The sequence below is a fragment of the Amblyraja radiata genome, chromosome 39 (assembly GCF_010909765.2).
Source record: "Amblyraja radiata isolate CabotCenter1 chromosome 39, sAmbRad1.1.pri, whole genome shotgun sequence".
In the NCBI taxonomy this organism is placed as follows: Eukaryota; Metazoa; Chordata; class Chondrichthyes; order Rajiformes; family Rajidae; genus Amblyraja; species Amblyraja radiata.
This window is the reverse complement of record NC_045994.1, coordinates 3,083,120-3,103,334: the sequence shown is the minus strand read 5'-3', so window position 1 is coordinate 3,103,334 and position 20,215 is coordinate 3,083,120. Positions and strand designations below refer to the sequence as shown.

The window sequence follows — 20,215 nt, the reverse complement described above, 5'->3', positions numbered from 1 at the left end:
GGTTCAGTTTAATTTGGAGATACAGGATGGAAAAAGATCCTTCGGCCCACTGAGTCCACACTGACCACACAAGTTCTATACTATCCCATTCACGCAGCACTCCGTACGCACTGGGGCTTTTACAAGGCCAATTAACCTCAAACCCCATATGTCTTTTGGATGTGGGAGAAAACCAGAGCATCCAGAGGAAACCCATGTGCAAAAGGTGCAAACTCCACACAGACAGCACCCAAGGTCAGGATAGAACCCAGGTTTCATGCGCTGTGAGGTAGCAGCCCTCCTAGCTGCGCCACTGTATTGCCGTTATGGATGCGAGGGAGAGAATTACCATTTGACCCTACTCTTTGCTCACACCCACTCATAGTTAAAATGGGAATTGCAGTAATTAAAGTTGACGAAATATTTTTAAGGGTAAAGGAACTAGCTCACGGCCTCTCGCCTCATCCGCCCAAGCCTCACCTCCAACCTGCCACCCAAAGAAGCATGTCTGCTGTCTGTCTGCAATGTAGGAACATATATTGGACATGGTTGGCGTACTTCTGGGTCAGCAGCCGAGCATCAGATATCACAGTTTGTGTTACGCCTGGGGCTGGTGCCCGTGAATGTAGCAGCTACTCTGCGCAAGGTTTTTTAAATATCTTTGGTGCTACTTTGGAGGTGACGGCGCATGGATATGTAATGCTCTTTATTTTGTGTCCTTTGAACTGGTCAGGACTCTGCTGCAGAGATTGGGAGGGATCTTCACTCCTCCGCTACTGCATGGAACTGCGATGAGTCCCGGGAAGAACTTGTGCAAGACTGTCTTAAATTCGGTTGGTTGAAACAATGTCTTGATCTTGTATGGTGTGCGTGCCTTCATCTGCCAGGGCATTGAGTATAAGGAAGTCACCTTGCAACTTCATAGGACTTTGGTGAGGCTGCATAGAAACATAGAAACATAGAAAATAGGTGCAGGAGGAGGCCATTCGGCCCTTCGAGCCAGCACCGCCATTCATTGTGATCATGGCTGATCGTCCCTTATCAATAAACCCGTGCCTGCCTCTCCCCATATCCCTTGACTCCACTAGCCCCTAGACCTCTATTTAACTCTCTCTTAAATCCATCCAGTGACTTGGCCTTCACTGCCCTCTGTGGCAGGGAATTCCATAAATTCACAACTTGCGGTGAAAAGGTTTTTTCTCACCTCAGTCTTAAATGACCTCCCCTTTATTCTAAGACTGTGGCCCCCGGTTCTGGACTCGCCCAATATTGGGAACATTTTTCCTGCATGTAGCTTGTCCAGTCCTTTTATAATTTTACATGTTTCTATAAGATAGCCCCTCATCCTTCTAAACTCCAGTGAATACAAGCCTAGTCTTTTCAATCTTTCCTCATATGACAGTCCCGCCATCCCAGGGATCAATCTCATGAACCTACGCTGCACTGCCTCAATCACAAGGATGTCCTTACTCAAATTAGGAGACCAAAGCTGTACACAATACTCCAGATGTGGTCTCACCAGAGCCCTATCCAACTGCAGAAGAACCTCTTTACTCCTATACTGAAATCCTCTTGTTATGAAGGCCAACATTTGGAGTATTGTGTGCTGTTCTGGTCACCCCTTTACAGGAAGGATGCGAAGGCTTTGGAGAGGGTGCAAAAGAAGTTTGACAAAATGCTCCCTGGATTTGAGGTTATTACCTAAAAGGAGAAACTGTACAAACATGGAATATTTTCCCTGGAGCGTCGTAGGCTGAGGGGAGATCTGATCTATGAACTTTATTGACACTTTCAAGAACTATAACACTTGGTGCTGGAAAATTCAAGTGATCAGGAAAAAAAACCCAGTGTGAGAATCGAATAGCCTTCTCTTTCTCTTTCTCTCTTTTCTTTCCCCCAACCCCTTAATTATGTAACACAACCCCAGCTCGTCAGTGCCAAAAGAACATTTTCCGCTTTAAATGACATTGAACAGAGTACTTTCCAGTGTTTAGAATGGCCTTCTGGAGAAAGTGTTAAACAAGTGCTCTGGTTTCACACCAGTCTCCAAGACTTTTATCATATCAATGTTTGCCAAGCATATATATATAAAATAAACATGGCTTCTTTGGTGGTTTGCAATAAGATTCGGGACAGAACATTTGGGAAGGGGTTCTGTTTGTTTAAGAATAAAAGGAATTTATGCTTCAACAGACAAAACCTCAGGAATGTGGTTAAAATAAATTCCTCAGATGGCCTCTCAGCCGAACATGCAAACATACTTAACTTGTTCACTCTCTCTTGCCTGGGTAACAATGTCAGCACGTCCTGTTACTGTGAACACTGCACTATTGAAGTCTAGGAGCTAGACAAGCACAAACTTCCTTCCTCTAGCGTGGAGCACACATGGCACAATCAAGTCTATTGACCCATTCCTGAAGTGTTTAAAAACCAGACATAACCAGCTTTACCTCAAGTCCAGCAACAAAGAAATGCTGACTGAAATCCACAACTGAAAATAAACCCATTGACTCAAAACACGACGCGAGCAGCCCGCAAATTCCTGCATTTCCTGGGAATCCTTGGAAGATTTGTCAACATCACCAAATGGGTGATCTTTTCCAGTTCAGATGTATCGTGACTGAGGAGTGAATGAATAATGCGATGTAAAGCGCCTTGAGTATTAGAAAGGCGCTATATAAATCCCATCCATTATTATTATTATTCACTGATTACTTGTGATGGATGCAACTTTTGACATTTGTGTTGTATTATCCTAATGTGGCTTGGAGTTGGGTGGTTTGGCAGAAGTACCAACATTTCCGGCATTTTTTTAAACAATAACATGTTAGGATCGCAATTCCTTGGCAAATGAAGCAGTACAGCACAGTACAACAGTGTACAACGCTGAAACAGGCACTACAGCCCTCTATGCTGACACAGAGTACCTATCTACACCATAGATAGACACAAAAAACTGGAGTAACTCAGCGGGACAGGCAGCATCTATGGAGAGAAGGAATGGGTGATGTATCGTGTCAGGAAGGGAATATTAGCTTTGGAGGAGGCACTGAAGAAGGATCTCGACCCGAAATGTCACCCATTCCTTCTCTCCAGAGATGATGCCTGTCCCGCCTAGTTACTCCAGCTTTTTGTGTCTATCTTTGGTTTAAACCAGCATCCTACCCCTCTCTACACCATTCCCATCTACCTGCACTTAGTCATAGACAAAACATTCCATGCTTGCCTGCTGTAAGACAGAGTCAACATTTAGGCACGCGGTAAAAGGTGTCAAGTACCATCCATAGTCACACAGCACAGAAACAAGTCCTTCAGCTCAACTCATCTATACTGCCAAAATCCCCCATCTAAGATAATCTCATTTGTCTGTGTTTGGTCATATATATGTCTAAAGATCTTTTCAATTTATTATTATTATCTGGCTAAGCTACATTCTCTGGCAGGTCATTCCATATATCAATCTCCCTCTGTGGAAAAAGTTGCTCTCAGGTGCCGATTAAATCTCTCTCCCCCTCACCTTAGTTCTTAATTCCGTATCTTGGGAAAAGGATTGTGTGCATTCTCCCTCTCTATACCCCTTATGATTTTATACACCTCTAAGATCACTCTTCAGCCTCCTGCACTTCAAGAAATAAAGACCCAGCCTGCACAACCTCTCCCCATTGTTCAGGCCCTCAAGTCCTGGCAATATCTGCACTCTTGCACTGCACTCTGCACTTTTTCCATCTTAATGGCATCTTTCCAATAGCAGAGTGACTAAAACCCAACACGATACTCCATGTGCGGCCTTGCCGATGTTTTGTGCAACTGTAACGTCTCAATTTATCTAATCACTTACAAAGGACATTTATTATCACATACACCAACGCCGAGGTGTTTTAAATCCAGTGCCACCTTGACTGATGAAGGCCAATGTACCAAAAGCCTACTTCACCACCCTATCTACCTGTGACGTTATTGTCTGGGAACTCTATACTTGGCCTCCTGTGCTAGAACTCTCTCCAAGACCCTCAAATTAACTGTGATCCTACCCTGGGTTTGATTTCCCAAAATACAACATTTCATGCTTATCTGAATTAAACTCCATTTGCCTTTTCTCGGCCCACTTACCCAACTGATCAAGATCCGGCTGTAATTCTGGATAACCATATTGACATAGTTTCCACCTATTTTTAGCATCACCTCCAAACTTGCTACTCGTGCCAGCAATGCCTAAATCGTTGATTAGATGACCCTGCAATGGGCTCAGGACTAATCTCTGAGGCACACCGCAAGTCTCATGCCTCCAATATGCTACAAAGAACCATCTTCTAATCCTCCAGAGCAAACTACCACGCAGAACCTCATCACGGGTCTTGCAGGTCCCTATAGTCCACAGCCTTGCCCTTGACAAGTTTCTTTGTTACTGCTTCAAAAAACAATCAAAACCCTGAGGCATGATCTCCCATGCGCAAAACCATGACTAATCAAAAAGCCCGTCTTTCCAAATACATGATGTATAGCTTATTCCTCAGAATCCTCTGCGGTAACTTTCCTACCACAGATGTTAGGCTCATCTTCTTCATCATCATCAACCAAGTTCCCAGGTTTTTCTTTGCATCCCTTAAAAAGAGGCTCAGCATTAGCTACTAGTCTTCTGACCCCTTGCCTATTTCTAACAATGCTTCAGGTATCTCATCTTGTGCTCCTGGAATGTCTTCCCTAGCTTCCCACAGTGTCCTTGGCTATATCTTATCAAGCAAGGGAGATGTAAGTACTTTCATACATCTTAAGACACCCAGCACCTCTCCGCCTGCACAAAGCACTGTCCTCGAGGCATCACTGTTAACTTTCCCAGGCTCTCTAGTCTTCGTGCCTTTGTGGTAAAAACAGAGGAGATATATTCTTCGAGAACCTTGATCATCCCCTGCAGCTCCTCACATGGATGAACACTGCTTTTTGAGAGGTCCTATTCTCTCTCTGTAGTATATTTTATTCCCTTGGTATTCTTGAGCCATAGACTTGATTGCTGTTGCTCTCCTCTGATATATAACCCCACCAGGAATCTGCCTGTCATCATAAGGCCCTACAGCACACAAGGAGTGGTTTATATTCATAAGACACGGGTGCAGATTTGGGCCGTTTGATTCATCGAGAATGCTTCACACTTCGAACATGGCTGATCTATTTATTTTCCCTCGCGGCCCCTTTCTACTGCCTTGATCCCGTAAACCCTTGACGCCCTTGCTGATCATTATTGTGTGAATGTTAACATATTTGAGACTGAAGGAATTCTCTTACTATCTGTGTCCAATGTTTGCAGTATGTGGAGAAATTACTGAAGGCACAGCAAAGTCTGGTGGTGTATCTGGAAGACCCAGTTCCATCTTGTGGACATCCCTCTTGCACGGGATTGGAGTGGCTAGCAGGAGTGTTCAGTGCTTTTCACCACCATTCAATACCAAATGCGGTGCTGATACCTGTGGGAGTGTCTTATGATCGTGTTGTGGAGAACAACAGCTTTGAGCAGATGGTAAGAGCGTTTCTTTGCTTTCTAGTAAAACACATAGTTTTTCTGTTTTGCAGTGTAAAACCACCTTTTGTTCTAATTATCAAAAGGAAATAGATTTCGTTCAAATGTGCATTCTTAGTATTTTCTCACTGAAGTCCTGACATATAAGATTTTTAAGGGTTTGGACACGCTAGAGGCAGGAAACATGTTCCCGATGTTGGAGTCCAGAACCAGGGGCCACAGTTTAAGAATAAGGAGTAAGCCATTGAGATTGGAAATGGGGAAACACTTTTTCACAGAGAGAGTTGTGAGTCTGTGGAATTCTTTGCCTCAAATGGAGGCCGGTTCTCTGGATGCTTTCAAGAGAGAGTTAGATAGACGTCTTAAAGATAGCGGAGTCAGGGGATATGGGGAGAAGGCAGCAACGGGGTACTGATTGTGGATGATCAGCCATGATCATATTAAATGGTGGTGCTGGCTTGATGGGCCGAATGGCCTACTCCTGCACCTATTGTCTATTGTAAATTTTATTATTGTCACGTGTACTGAGATACAATGAAAAGCTTTATTTCTCATGCTGTCCAATTAGAATAGATAATATTATACATAGTTTAGTTTATTGTCACATTTACCGAGGTACAGTGAAAAGCTTTTTTTGTTGCATGCTATCCAGTCGGCGGATACGCAACCAAGCCAAACGCTAGCACAATTGGTCTAGAGAAGGGAAGGTACTGAGTGCAGAATATAGTTCCCAGCATTGTTGCGCACCAGTTCCAGAGACAGTCCAATGTGTAGAAAGGAACTGCAGATGCTGGTTTAAACCGAAGATAGACACAAAATGCTGGAGTAACTCAGCGGGACAGGCAGCATCTCTGGATAGAAGGAATGGGAGACGTTTCAGGTCGAGACCCTTCTTCAGACTGATCATATTTTGGATCGAGACCCTTCTTCAGGCTGATTACAATTACATAGCGGACAGTTTAATATCTGCAATGGTTTAGAGGTGAATCCGTCAGTATCCTAGCGTATGGAAGGACTGTTCAGAAACCTGATAACAGGAGAAGAAGCTACTACTGAGTCTAGTGGTGCGCCCTTTCAAGCTTCTATCTTCTGCTCGACAGGAGCAGGAAGAAGGCATCACTAGGGTTGGTCAAGTCATTGAATATGTTTAGGAAGGAACTGCAGATGCTGTTTCCATGCTGTGTCCCAAAACTAAACTCAACTGGAGGAGCACAAGATGCAAAAATATTTTCTATAAAGTATCCTCTGGGCCAAAGAGAGGAATATTCGGAGTAATTTTTCCACTTGTGATCAGTATCTCCTGACATTTGGAAAGTGTATTTGGCATGAGGAGCTTGTGTGATCTTTGCTGAGATACCAATAACAGATGTTTTTTTATTGATTTTTGAAGTCCAGACTGACTTGAAAAATAGCCAAGAGTCAGGGGTACAGAAAGGTATCTTGTACCCTGTGTAGCATTTCCCCAGGGAAATTCAATGCTTCTAAATTCACCATCATCGCCAGCACTTACCCTGTTGTTACTTACAAAACTCGTGGCACATATGCATCATTTATTTATATGCCGGACACAAGATGCTTTGGGTAACATTGACATTTTGCCTGCACAAGTCCTCTTAGATTTCTTTGCCTAGCAGCGCTTGGACACCATCAGGCTTTTCTGCTGTTCTGTCTGTATTCCAAGCCAGACCCATTACTGCACTTGAAGAAGCAAGGAACCGCAGAAGCAGGCTAACAAAAAAAGACCCAAAGTGCTGGAGTAACTCAGCCGGTCAGGCAGCATCTCTGGGGCACATGGATAGGTGTTGGGACCCTTCCTCAGACCCAAAACGCCAACTATCACACTGAAGAAGGGTCCTGACGCAAAACGTCATTTATCCAATTCCTCCAGAGATGCTGCCGGACCCGCTGAGTTACTCCAGCAGTTTCTGGCTTTTCTCCTTTACAGAACCTGCTTGGTATTTTTAGAAAGAAGTTGTGCAAGGAAGCACATCGCAGGGGGAGAAATAACTACCTGGTCTATTTAGATGAAAGTTGCTCACCCACTCTCAGCGACCGATGTTACGTTCGGCAATAGACAATAGACAATAGGTGCAGGAGTAGGCCTTCGAGCCAGCACCGCCATTCAATGTGGTCATGGCTGATCATCCCCAATCAGTACCCCGTTCCTGCCTTCTCCCCATATCCGCTGACTCCGCTATTTTTAAGAGCCCTATCTAGCTCTCTCTTGAAAGCATCCAGAGAACCTGCCTCCACCGCCCTCTGAGGCAGAGAATTCCACAGACTCACCACTCTCTGTGAGAAAAAGTGTTTCCTCGTCTCCGTTCTAAATGGCTTACTCCTCATTCTTAAACTGTGGCCCCTGTTTCTGGACTCCCCCAACATCAGGAACATGTGTCCTGCCTCTAGCGTGTCCAAGCCCTTAACAATCTTATATGTTTTAATGAGATACCCTCTCACCCTTCTAAACTCCAGAGTGTACAAGCCCAAGTACAGTGGCTTTACCGAGGGAATTTGGAGTTGGCATCTTTGTGAGAGGATGGGGCAAGATTCTGAGGTCAATGAGGACCTGTGCCTTCTCAACCCAGTCTGACATGGTCTGTATACTTGGCCTGTGTCCTTAGCAGTGGTTACAGAGATTGTAAATGTCTTGTACTGTGCAGGGTACTAGAGGGACGACAATCTTTGGAGCAGTTTGTTGGATACTCAGATTTCTACTCAAGCGATACGGCTGCGTTCGAGTGGATTTTGGGCAACCATTTTCTTTGAAGGTAGGGTCTGTGTTTGTTCATGTCCAAACATGTGCTATGAAATCAAAATGGATTCAAAATTTTACTCTTCCTTTGCTTCCGTTGATTTTGCTAATCATTAAAAAAAAAAAGGCGGATTTCAGTGTAATGTTCATTATTTCATCAGTAAACGGTCGGCAGTGAAAGGTGATCTCAAATATTGCTAATTAATGTATCAGCAATAAGTATAGAATTGCTGATAGACCCAAAATGCTGGAGAGACTCAGTGGGTCAGGCAGCATCTCTGGAGAAAAGGAATAGGTAATGTTATGGGTTGAGACCCTTCTTCTGACAGAGTCAGGGGAGAGGGAAACCAGACGTATGAAAAGGTACGGAACAAATCAGATCTGGCACCGGTGACTTTGGAAATGAGGAGCCCACAGGGGTCCATTGTTGGCTATAGGAGAGGTGATAATGAAGGGATATGTACAGTGAAACTAGCAAGCCGATTAGGGTGTGGGAGAGACGTGGAGAGAGAGGTGGGATACCAGGATTACTTGAAGTGAGAGAAATCAATGTTCATACCGCTGGGGTGTAAGCTGCTCAAGTGAAATATGAGGTGCTGTTCCTCCAATTTGCGTGTGGCCTGACTCTGACAGTGGAGGAGGCCCAGGACAGAAAGGTCAGTGTGGGAATGAGAAGGGGTGTTAAAGTACACAAAAATGCTGGAGAAACTCAGCGGGTGCAGCAGCATCTATGGAGCGAAGGAAATAGGTAACGTTTCGGGCCGAAACCCTTCTTCAGTCTGAAGAAGGGTTTCGGCCCGAAACGTTACCTATTTCCTTTGCTCCATAGATGCTGCTGCACCCGCTGAGTTTCTCCAGCATTTTTGTCTACCTTCGATTTTCCAGCATCTGCAGTTCCTTCTTGAACACAGGGGAGTTAAAGTGTTTGGCAACTGGGCGATCGGGTAGGCCAAGACGGACTGAGCGGAGGTGTTCAGCTAAACGATCGCCCTGTCTGTGCTCGGTCTCGCCAATCTATAGACATCCACACCAAGAACACAGTAGATGAGGAGGAGTTGGAGGAGATGCGTCAACCTCTGCCTCACATTTACCATTTTGTTTATCATGCCAGTTGAGAAACGACAATCCAGCTTGTCCCCATTTTGAGCTCTTCCCTGTAACCTTGTCGACCACACACGTATCCAGATATTTTCTAAACATGTGATCCTGATTTCTGCCTCCACCATCCTTGTGAGTTCCAGACCCCCCAGCGCACACCAAGGTGAAGAAAATATCCTCACTTCCTTTCTAATCCTATTGCAAGTTGCCTAAAGATCGGCTGAGATTATTAACCTTCTCGATTATGGAAAGTGACACAAAGAAGTGAAGGTTTACGACGATAGACAAAAGATGCTGGAGAAACTCAGCGAGTGAGGCAGCATCAGTCTGAAGAAGGGTCTCGACCCGCAACGTCGCCTACTCCTTTTCTCCATAGATGCTGCCTCACCCGCTGAGTTTCTCCAGCGTTTTTTAATCTATTTTCGATTTTTCCAGCATGTGCGGTTCCTTCTTAAAGGTTTACGAGGATGTTACTGAGGGCGGTGGGTTTGAGTTATAAGGAGAGGCTGGAAAGGCTAGGACTTTATTCCCTGGTAAATAGGAGGCTGAAGGGTGATCTTATAGAGATTTATAAAATCATCCTCTTGCGTATGGCGTGCACAGCCTAAAGTTGTAGGTCAAGGGTAGACATCCAGGCCAGGACAGCATCAGTTGCTGGGTGGATGACTTTGATGTCACCAGGGAAAAGCCTCAGTGGGCAGTCATTCAAGATGTGTGGGATGGTGTGGTCTGGATGTCCGCAGTTGCAAGCAGGGCTGTCTGTCATCCCCCACTGATGCAGGTGATGGGCTATTCTTGCATGGAGGGTGCGGGTTCTGTTCAGGGTTAGCCATTGCCTGCGATGGAGGTCAAAGCCCGATGGTGTCACTATGGGGTCTGTGATGGCCTCTCCGTTGTTGGTGTTGGCATCTTTCCAGGCTCTGCGCCATTCAGTCTTGGAGTCAAAGTCTTCCAGGGATTTGACTGAAGACCAGAAGGGTTTGTGAGACTTCAGGCGCATGTTGGGCAGATTGTCCAAGTCAGCATGGATGGGAAGGTCAGGGTTAGCCTCGATGGTGCACCAATCTTTCATAATCCTCTCCCTTCTGCCTATGCTGGGAGGGGCGATATGAGAGAGGACAGGGAAGCACTTGCAAAGGTGTTGACTTATCAAGAGGAGCTCATATAAGGTGAATAACCACCTCCTCTGTATGTCCACTGGTATTTCACAGCCTTTGGTAATCCAGATGAGTGAGCAGGCTAGAATATGGCAGATGCAACATGATGTGAAAATGAATTTAGTTTCTTCAGCAGTCAAAGCAGAGGTTTTTTTTTGTGTTAAGGAAATATTAATATTCAAATGGTCTCCTTGTTGACAAAGTCACTGAACTCTGCAGCTGGAGCAAAGGATTAAGGAATGCAAGTGGTATGTCAGTCTTTATTCCGAGTACATAAGTAAGGACATCTTGCTGTAATTATATATAGGACTTCGGAGAAGCATTGTGCGTAGTTTTGATCCCCTGTCCTACGAATGGATATACCACAGAGGAAGTGCAGCAAATATTCATTACATTGGTTTGCTGTAGGAGAAGAGAGTGAATAGAGTAGGAGTGAGAGAGAGCGAGAGAGTCTGAAGAAGGGTCCAGACCTAAAATGTCACCGATCCATGTCATCGATGCTGCCTGACTTGCTGAGTTACTCAGCACTTTGTGTCTTTTCTTTGTGAGCAGGTTAGGTTCGGCTCTGCAGAGTTTAGAGAACGAGAAGAACTTATAAGACTGGCTGGTTGAGAGGAGGACGATTGCCCTGACCATCAGGTCTAGTAACAAGGGTCACAGATTGGGTAACACCTAGGAAGGAACTGCAAATGGTGGTTTAAACTGAAGATAGGCACAATAAGCTGGAGTAACTCAGCGGGTCAGGCGGCATCTCTGGAGAGAAGGAATAGGTGACGTTTTGGGCTGAGACCCTTATTCAGACTGAAGAAGGATCTATTCCTTTTCTTCAGCTTTTTGTGTCTATCTACAGAATAGCAAGTAGATCACTTAGGACTGAGTTGGGAAATTCCTTCATGCAGAGGATGGTGAATCTTTGGAATTCCCTGATGTGGAGACTGCAAAGACTCAGTCTGTGAGTTTGTTCAAGAACTAGGTTGATTCATTTCTAGATATTGAGGGAAACGAGTATTGCGGGAATAGTACAGGAAATTTCTGTTGAGGTAGAAGATGAGCCATGATGTCCGAGCTGTCCCCAAGGACCAAGTCATCTACTCCTTACCTGAAGTACCGTGAAAGGTTTCCACTTTGTTGTGAATGATTCACTGGTGTACGCAGGCAGGCGGCCTGGTGTTGTGTCTGATCTATTGGGTTCTTCTTCTACACTAGGATTACGTAGAAAATGATGGGATTCACTTCCGTCCCCCTGCAGTGCCTCTACAGAGAATCTTACTGCCATACATACTTGGATACAGGTGAGTGCTGCTGTAATCAACTAAGTTTGCTCATCATAATGGCAACAGTATTGTGTTATACTTTGTAAATTAAAAGGCTCTATTAATTGGGTAATTGTATCTCTCCCTCAATATGGAATAAATTCTATTCTATTCTATTCTATTCTAAATGAAAACACCTTCATTTTATGTTATTTAGACAATAGACAATAGGTGCAGGAGTAGGCCATTTGGCCCTTCGAGCCAGCACCGCCATTCAATGTGATCATGGCTGATCATCCCCTATCAGTACCCCGTTACTGCCTTCTCCCCATATCCCCTGACTCCGCTATTTTTAAGAGCCCTATTTAGCTCTCTCTTGAAAGCATCCAGCGAACCTGCCTCCACTGCCCTCTGAGGCAGAGAATTCCACAGACTCACCACTTTCTGTGAGAAAAAGTGTTTCCTCGTCTTCATTCTAAATGGCTTACTCCTTATTCTTAAACTGTGGCCCCTTGTTCTGGACTTCCCCAACCATTTAGTTTAGAGGTACAGCATGGAAACAGACCCTTTGACTCGCCGAGTTCACGCTGACCATCTATCACCCGTTCACGCTAGCTCTATGTCATGCCACTTTCACATCCGCTCCCTACACACCAAGGACAATTTACAGATGGCCAATTAACCTACACACCCGCACATCTTAGGGGTGTGGAAGGAAACGGGAGCGCCCGGAGGAAACCCACGTGGTCACAGGGAGAACGTGCAAACTCCACGCAGGCAGCACCCGAGGTCAGGATCGAACCCAGGTCTCTAGCGCTGTGAGGCAACAGTTCTGCCAGCTGCATCACTGTGATGCCCTAATTTCTGTATTAGAAATGAATGTTAGCTACTGCGTGATTAGTACTATTGCAAGCTGATGCTGAGCAGTAATAGGCCAACGATTCCTTCACCCGCTGTGTTTCTCCAGCATTTTTTTATCGTCCTGGGCCTCCTCCATGGCCAGAGTGAGGCCCACCCCAAATTGGAGGAGCAGCACCTCATATTTTGCTTGGGTAGTTTACACCCCAGCAGTATGAACATTGACTTCTCCAATTTCAGGTAGTCCCTGCTTTCTCCCTCCTTCCCCTCCCCTTCCCAGCTCTCCCACAGCCTACTGTCTCCGCCTCTTCCTTTCTTCTTCCCGCTCCCCTCACCCCCACATCAGTCTGAGGAAGGGTCTCGACCCGAAACGTCGTCTATTCCTTCCATCCATAGATGCTGCCTCGCCCGCTGCGTTTCTCCAACATTTTTGTCTACGTTCGATTTTTCCAGCATCCGCAGTTCCTTCTTAAACCTTGTTCAAATCTGGTCTGCTCTCAGATACGCATTACATTTCGGATAAAAGAGAACATTGTTCAGAAAAGCTATTTTCCACTGCATGAACAAAGATGAAAAGTAAAGATTTTCAAAGTTATTCAAGCTTTCAACAGAACTAGTAGCAGATAGTTTCTGTTGGTCAGCAAATGATTAAGTTGGGGACTTTGTTAAAAGGTTAGCATTACAAAAATAAACATGGAAAATAGGTGCAGGAGTAGGCCATTCGGCCCTTCGAGCCTGCACCGCCATTCAATATGATCATGGCTGATCATCCAACTCAGTATCCTGTACCTGCCTTCTCTCCATACCCCTTAGCCACAAGGGTCACATCTAACTCCATCTTAAATATAGCCAATGAACAGGCCTCAACTACCTTCTGTGGCAGAGAATTCCAGAGATTCACCACTCTGTGTGAAAAATGTTTCGGTCCTAAAAGACTTCCCCCTTATCTTTAAACTGTCACCCCTTGTTCTGGACTTCCCCAACATCTGGAACAATCTTCCTGCATCTAGCCTGTCCAACCCCTTAAGAATTTTGTAAGTTTCTATAAGATCCCCCCTCAATCTTCTAAATTTTAGCGAGTACAAGCCGAGTCTATCCAGTCTTTCTTCATATGAAAGTCCCGACATCCCAGGAATCAGTCTGGTGAACCTTCTCTGTACTCCCTCTATGGCAAAAATGTCTTTCCTCAGATTAGGAGACTAAAACTGTATGCAATACTCCAGGTGTGGTCTCACCAAGACCCTGTACAACTGCAGTAGAACCTCCCTGCTCCTATACTCAAATCCTTTTGCTATGAATGCTAACATACCATTCGCTTTCTTCACTGCCTGCTGCATCTGCATGCCTACTTTCAATGACCGATGAACCATGTCACCCAGCTCTCGTTGCATCTCCCCTTTTCCTAATCGGCCACCATTCAGATAATAGTCTACTTTCCTGTTTTTGCCACAAAAGTGGATAACCTCACATTTATCCACATTATACTGCATCTGCCATGCATTTGCCCACTCACCCAACCTATCCAAGTCACCTTGCAGCCTCCTAGCATCCTCCTCACAGCTAATACTGCCCCCCAGCTTTGTGTCATCTGCAAACTTGGAGATGTTGCCTTCAATTCCCTCGTCCAAATCATTAATATATATTGTAAATAGCTGGGGTCCCAGCACCGAGCCTTGCGGTACCCCACTAGTCACTGCCTGCCATTCTGAAAAGGACCCGTTTACTCCGACTCTTTGCTTCCTGTCTGCCAGCCAGTTCTCTATCCACATCAATACTGATCCCCCAATACCGTGTGCTTTAAGTTTGTATACTAATCTCTTATGTGGGACCTTGTCGAAAGCCTTCTGGAAGTCCAGATATAACACATCCACTGGTTCGCCCTTATCCACTCTACTAGTTACATCCTCGAAAAATTCTATAAAATTCGTCAGGCATGATTTACCTTTCATAAATCCATGCTGACTTTGTCCAATGATTTCACCACTTTCCCAATGTGCTGCTATCCCATCTTTAATAACTGACTCTAGCATTTTACCCACTACCGATGTTAGACTAACTGGTCTGTAATTCCCCGTTTTCTCTCTCCCTTCCTTTTTAAAAAGTGGGGTTACATCAGCTACCCTCCAATCCTCAGGAACTACTCCAGAATCTAAAGAGTTTTGAAAAATTATCACTAATGCATCTCCCGAGCACTAATGCACAATCACTAAAGAGAGAAGCTGTAAGAGATAAAAGGAACTGTAGATGCTGGTTGACAAAAAAAGGCACAAAGCACTGGAGTAACTGAGTGGATCAGGCAGGATCTCTGGAGAACATGGATAGGTGATGTTTTGTGACGGGACCCTTCACTGTAAGAGCGGTTTCATTGAGATATTATAACATGGAAGGCTTAATCGCAAGTGGATTTTGAGGCAGATAATATATTGTGATTGAAGAAGAAAATGAAAAGTATTAAATGATCCCAAATTGGGATTTAAATGATCAGAAAATTAGAATTTAATATTAAAATTGAGTGACTTCTCCTTCAGATACACTCCCTTTTACCAAATCAACAGTTTGTTTATGGGGAATTAATGTTTTACAGAATGTTTTTTTCTCTCAGTTCCGTTCAAGCCACAATTTTTCCAGTACGTCAGCGACCATACAGCTATCTACACAATCGACAAGTTGTAAATATCCAATTTCCATCCTCCTCTCACCTTCATATCCTCCATCTCTGACTCCCCCTTACTTTCTGAATCTGAACCATCATCACAGGACATAGGCTCATCGCAAACATCCCGGTCTTTTGCTACAGTTTCTCTCGACCGGCCACTCCATTTATGTTTCATGAGAAGAATTCCATTGCATTCTCCCAATTCCACCTTCTCCATTGTACTTGCTCTGATGACAAAGTGTCACACAGGCGCCTCAGAGGTATTTTCCATTTTACTGAACTGTAGCTTGACTGCATCCCATTGATTTTCCACACTTCCATTGATACAGACCCTCTTCTGGACAAAGACACAGTTCCTCTTGTCCATGCTTCACATAATTTTATATACTCAACTCGAGAAAATAGGGACTAGTTAAGCAATGCTATTGAAATGCCTTGACAATACTGGTGCTTTCAATTCTATTCCCACTCTCACTCTGATCTCTCTGTGGTTCCCTGCACTGTTATCACTAGACTCTGTGCAGGTTTGAGGAGCAGCATAGTCAGGACCGCAGTCCCTGTTTGCTTCTCATGCACATTTTTGAAACCCGCTAAAGGCAGACAGGATCATGGGCGGAAATCCTGGGGGGGGGGGAACACGTCCCCCCATGCTTTGAGAGGTGGGGGCAATCCCCCCCATGTTTTATCCGGACTTTATCAGACGCTTTATAAGGGCTGAATCGACCCTTTCGTGGGGCCTTTCAGCGCCCGGTGCTGCTTAAAATCAAGCTGCTGCATCGAGGCCATCGAGGCTCCCGATGTTGAAGCCCCCGCCGGCCGATGAAAGACCCCGTGAATGGGCCGATTCAAGCCCCACGATTCGGGGCGGACGAAGCTGCTGTTGCTGGAGTTCAGAGTCGGTGACCAACCTGGTCAGATTCCGATGTTACTATCCACAGGGCCCACGGCCAAAACCTCGTGTGTGTGCGCATGCGTGCTCGCGGCCACCAATAAATTTTGTCTCCCCCCATGTTTTGATAGCGATTTCCGTGCCTGGACAGGATAATTCAGAGGGTGATGGGTACATGGAGCAAGCTGCCAGAGGAGATAGTTTAGGCAGTAACAACATTTATAAGATACGTGGATGTACATGGATAGGAAAAGTTGAAGGGCCTGTTTCCGTGCTGCATAAGTCTATTGCTCCAAAGCATGGAAAAGAGCCTAATATTACGGGCCAAAAAATACAAGCATTACTCTTGTGAAGTTGTGATTAAACTAACCTGATGTTATTTTGCTAAATAGGGATTGACTCCCTGTTTGTTGATCATAAAATAAACCTGGGAAAATCCGTAGCTTTGTGGGACAATTTCTCAGTTCCGTTTGTTGATGGAAGACGTTCTATTGCAGCTCTGACTCTGTGTTCTGCGAGAAGTCCCAGGACTGGCTTGTGAACGGTGAAGGTTGGACTCAACTCGACAAGCGACACCAAACACTAGTTGCTGATCTGGGAAAGCACCTGATTCACAGTAAGATCGACTGACCATGGTAACATTTGGCATTGGTGAATGAGGAAAATAACTTCACATGTTCTTCTGCACCAATTTAGTTCTTTCAATAAATGCACAGTGGTAGAGCTGCTGCCTGAATGCCAGAGTCCCGGGTTCTTTCCAGACCTCGGATGCTGACTGCGGAGTTTGCATGTTCATCCTGTGGGTTTCCTCCAGGTGCTCCCCCCCACATCCCAAACCTCTTTGGGTTTGTAAGTTAATGACTCGGTTGAAATTGCCCCTGATGTATTGGGAGTGGATGGAAACAGTGGGATGAAATAAAACTCGTGTGAACGAGTGATCAATGAGCCCATGGACACTATGTGGGGAGCTCACCCTGTGACTGCGTGGGTTCCCTCCGGGTGCTCCAGTTTCTGGTTTGTAGGTTAATTGGCCCTCTGTAAATTGTCTCTAGTGTGTAGGGAGCGGATGAGAAAGTGGGATAACATAGAACAAGTGTGAACGGGTTATCAATGATCAGCATGGGCCGAAGGGCCTGGATCTCTAACTCTTAAATTTGCTCCTATCCACACTTACCATCAAGCTCGATGAATTTCATTGTCTGATCTCGGGGCGGCACGGTGGCGCAGCGGTACAGTTGCTGCCTTACAGCATCAGCGACCCGTGTTCGATCCTGACGACGGGTACTGTCTGTATTGAGTTTTGTACTTTCTCCCCATGACCATGTGGGTTTTCCCGGGTGCTCTGGTTTCCTCCCACCTTCCAAAAACGCACAGGTTTGTTGGTTATTTGGCTTTGGTAAAAATTGTAACTTGTCCCTAGTGTGTAGGATAGTGCCAGTGTGTGAGGAATTGGTGCAGACTCAGTGGGCTGAAGGGCATGTTTCCGCACTGTATCTCTAAAACTCAAAACTTAAACATGTTAATCTGGCCGTGAGCAGTGTGGCAATGTAACTACTGCTCTGGGATGAGAGTTTAGCCGAATTCTGGTCTGCATGAAGTTCTGTCTTCAACAATAGACAATAGGTGCAGGAGTAGGCCATTCGGCCCTTCGTGCCAGCACCGCCATTCAATGTCATCATGGCTGATCATTCCCAATCAGTACCCTGTTCCTGCCTTCTCCCCATATTCCCTGACTTCGCAATCTTTAAGAGCCCTATCCAGCTCTCTCTTGAAAGTATCCAGAGAATCCGCCTCCACTGCCCTTTGAGGCAGAGAATTCCACAGACTCACAACTCTCTGTGTGAAAAAGTGTTTCCTCATCTCCGTTCTAATTGGTTTACCCCTTATTCTTAAACTGTGACCCCTGGTTCTGGACTCCCCCAACATCGGGAACATGTTTCCTGCCTCCAGCGTGTCCAAACCCTTGATAATCTTATATGTTTCAATAAGATACCCTCTCATCCTTCTAAAGTATACAAGGTCAGCCGCTCCATTCTCTCAGCATATGACAGTCCTGCCATCCCGGGTCTTGATTATGTTAGATAATTGAATTCTCAATGATTCACCGAGCCCAGTGGATAGCGTCTAAAACTTTTTAACCGGTGCAGTGGTTACATGGTATGAGAATAAAGCATTTAAAATTCAGCAGTGTGACAAAAAAACTGAATATAACGCAATTAATAGTCAAAAGACTGCAGAGTCATTACTAAAGGCTGAACAAAAGACAGCTGAAAACAGATTTCTGTATCAATAGAGGATGGTTATGCTGTTTCTGCGATCAATCTTTGTGGCGTCTCTTACTGGCTTAACACCAATCGTCCATAGGGTATTGTGTCCTTCCAGACTGGTCCTGATCCCAGGGGCATGGTCGTGTACATTACCTCATTACTTTCATACCATGTTTGTTGCTTTGTTGTTCACCGTTGTCTCTATGTTCTTATCAGTTGTAATCTCCAGAACACAAGCTGCTCTCTGTCTGCGCACAAGTCCCCAAGCTGTTCCAAGAAGTTAGCAGTTTGTATTAAACCAATTCTCTGCAAACCCCTGCAATTACATTGCTCTGGCACCCTTCCTCATCCTCCCAGCGGGTCAAGGTTTTGCTTGTTATATAAAAGCGTGCATGAAACTCACACGGGGGGGAAAAAACCAAGGTGCATTGTCCCTGGAATAATGTGTATCTTTACCAGATGCTGTCTGGATCGGGGAGTATTAGCTGGAAGGAGAGTTTGGACAAACTTGGATTGTTTTTCTGGAACGTCGGAGATGGAAGATGGAGGGGAGGGAGGCCTGATCGAAGTACAGTAAACCCTCACAAAACTGGACCACGGGGAGGGGGTGGGGATGAGTCTCTTCTGTTAGTAATCAAGAAGGAACTGCAGATGCTGGAGAATGGAAGGTAGACAAAATTACTGGAGAAACTCAGCGGGTGCGGCAGCATCCATGGAGCGAAGGAAAGAGGCAACGTTTCGGGCCGAAACCTTCTTCAGACTGATGCAGGGGCTGTTAGTGCTGATTGTCCGCTATGATCAGGGGTGGGGGGAGAATATGAACTAGTTTAACCCAAGGCTGGGTGGGGAAAAACAGGGGCGTTGGTTGGGGTGGGGGTTAAATCAGTGGGAATTCACCAGCCGGGGAACCACAGACTCCCGAACCCCACACGTGGTGCACAGGGGATGGGCCCGGTACTCAAACTCACGCCGTATCCATGCTGCTCGCTCTCTCTGCTCCCTCAACCACAAGCTCCCGCCACGTGGCAACGCTCGTAGGGTGACCTGACGGAAGTGGGGGTGGGGGGTACCCAGAGCTGACCTCGGAATTAGGATGCTGGAGTTCATGTATTGTTGAGAAATGAATCATCAAATTGGACTTGGCCCCAAGCAAATAGTTCTTGGACAACTGCTTGACCCACTGTGACCTGTTCACTTGGTCATGCGGCGCACCATTGAATGAGTGAGTATACTGTCTGGCAGACACACAATGCTGGAGTCACTCAGCGGGACAGGCAGCATCTCTGGAGAGAAGGAATGGGTGAGGAGAGAAGTGTCTCAACCTAAGACATCACCCAGTCCTCTCCAGAGATGCTCCTATCCCGCTGAGTTACTCCAGCATTTTTTGTCTATCGTCGGTGTAAGCCAGCATCTGCAGTTGCTTCCTACACATTTCAAGTACACTGTTTAGTTGTGCCCTCTTCTCTGTGCACAGAATACTGATCATTTACTGTCCAAATATTTTATTTTCTTGCATCATCTCCACCCATTTTTTCTCTAATTGATAGGCCTCCATCACCCTCCTAAACAACTGCCCTAGTTTGTGAATGTCAAGGGGGTTTTATTGTCCTACTAGACCAAGTGTGACCCATGGGAGGCCTGGTCCCCCAACGCAACCTGTTCCCCTTTCTCCAACACAACCCGTTCCCCCAACGCAATATTCCAGCACACACCCAGAGCCGACAACTGCACAGGGGCTGCTCATTTCGCCTTGTTCGGCCTCCCTCATTTTTAAACTTTAAAAAAAAATGCATT

At 45.5% G+C, this 20,215-nt stretch overlaps 1 protein-coding gene across 1 annotated transcript in view; it reads left to right on the top strand.

Annotated features, from left to right (window-relative positions):
• The first annotated feature begins 714 nt into the window (after positions 1 to 714).
• The window catches only part of LOC116967239 (glycerol-3-phosphate acyltransferase 1, mitochondrial-like), a 51,166-nt gene continuing 31,665 nt past the window's right edge, over positions 715 to 20,215 (top strand). Inside the window, exons 1-5 of the mRNA XM_033013696.1 lie at positions 715 to 812; positions 5,282 to 5,491; positions 8,152 to 8,259; positions 11,705 to 11,790; positions 16,652 to 16,770. Of these exons, the coding sequence (XP_032869587.1) occupies positions 771 to 812; positions 5,282 to 5,491; positions 8,152 to 8,259; positions 11,705 to 11,790; positions 16,652 to 16,770 (565 nt within the window). The 5' untranslated portion in view covers positions 715 to 770. The remainder of the gene's footprint in view (positions 813 to 5,281; positions 5,492 to 8,151; positions 8,260 to 11,704; positions 11,791 to 16,651; positions 16,771 to 20,215) is intronic.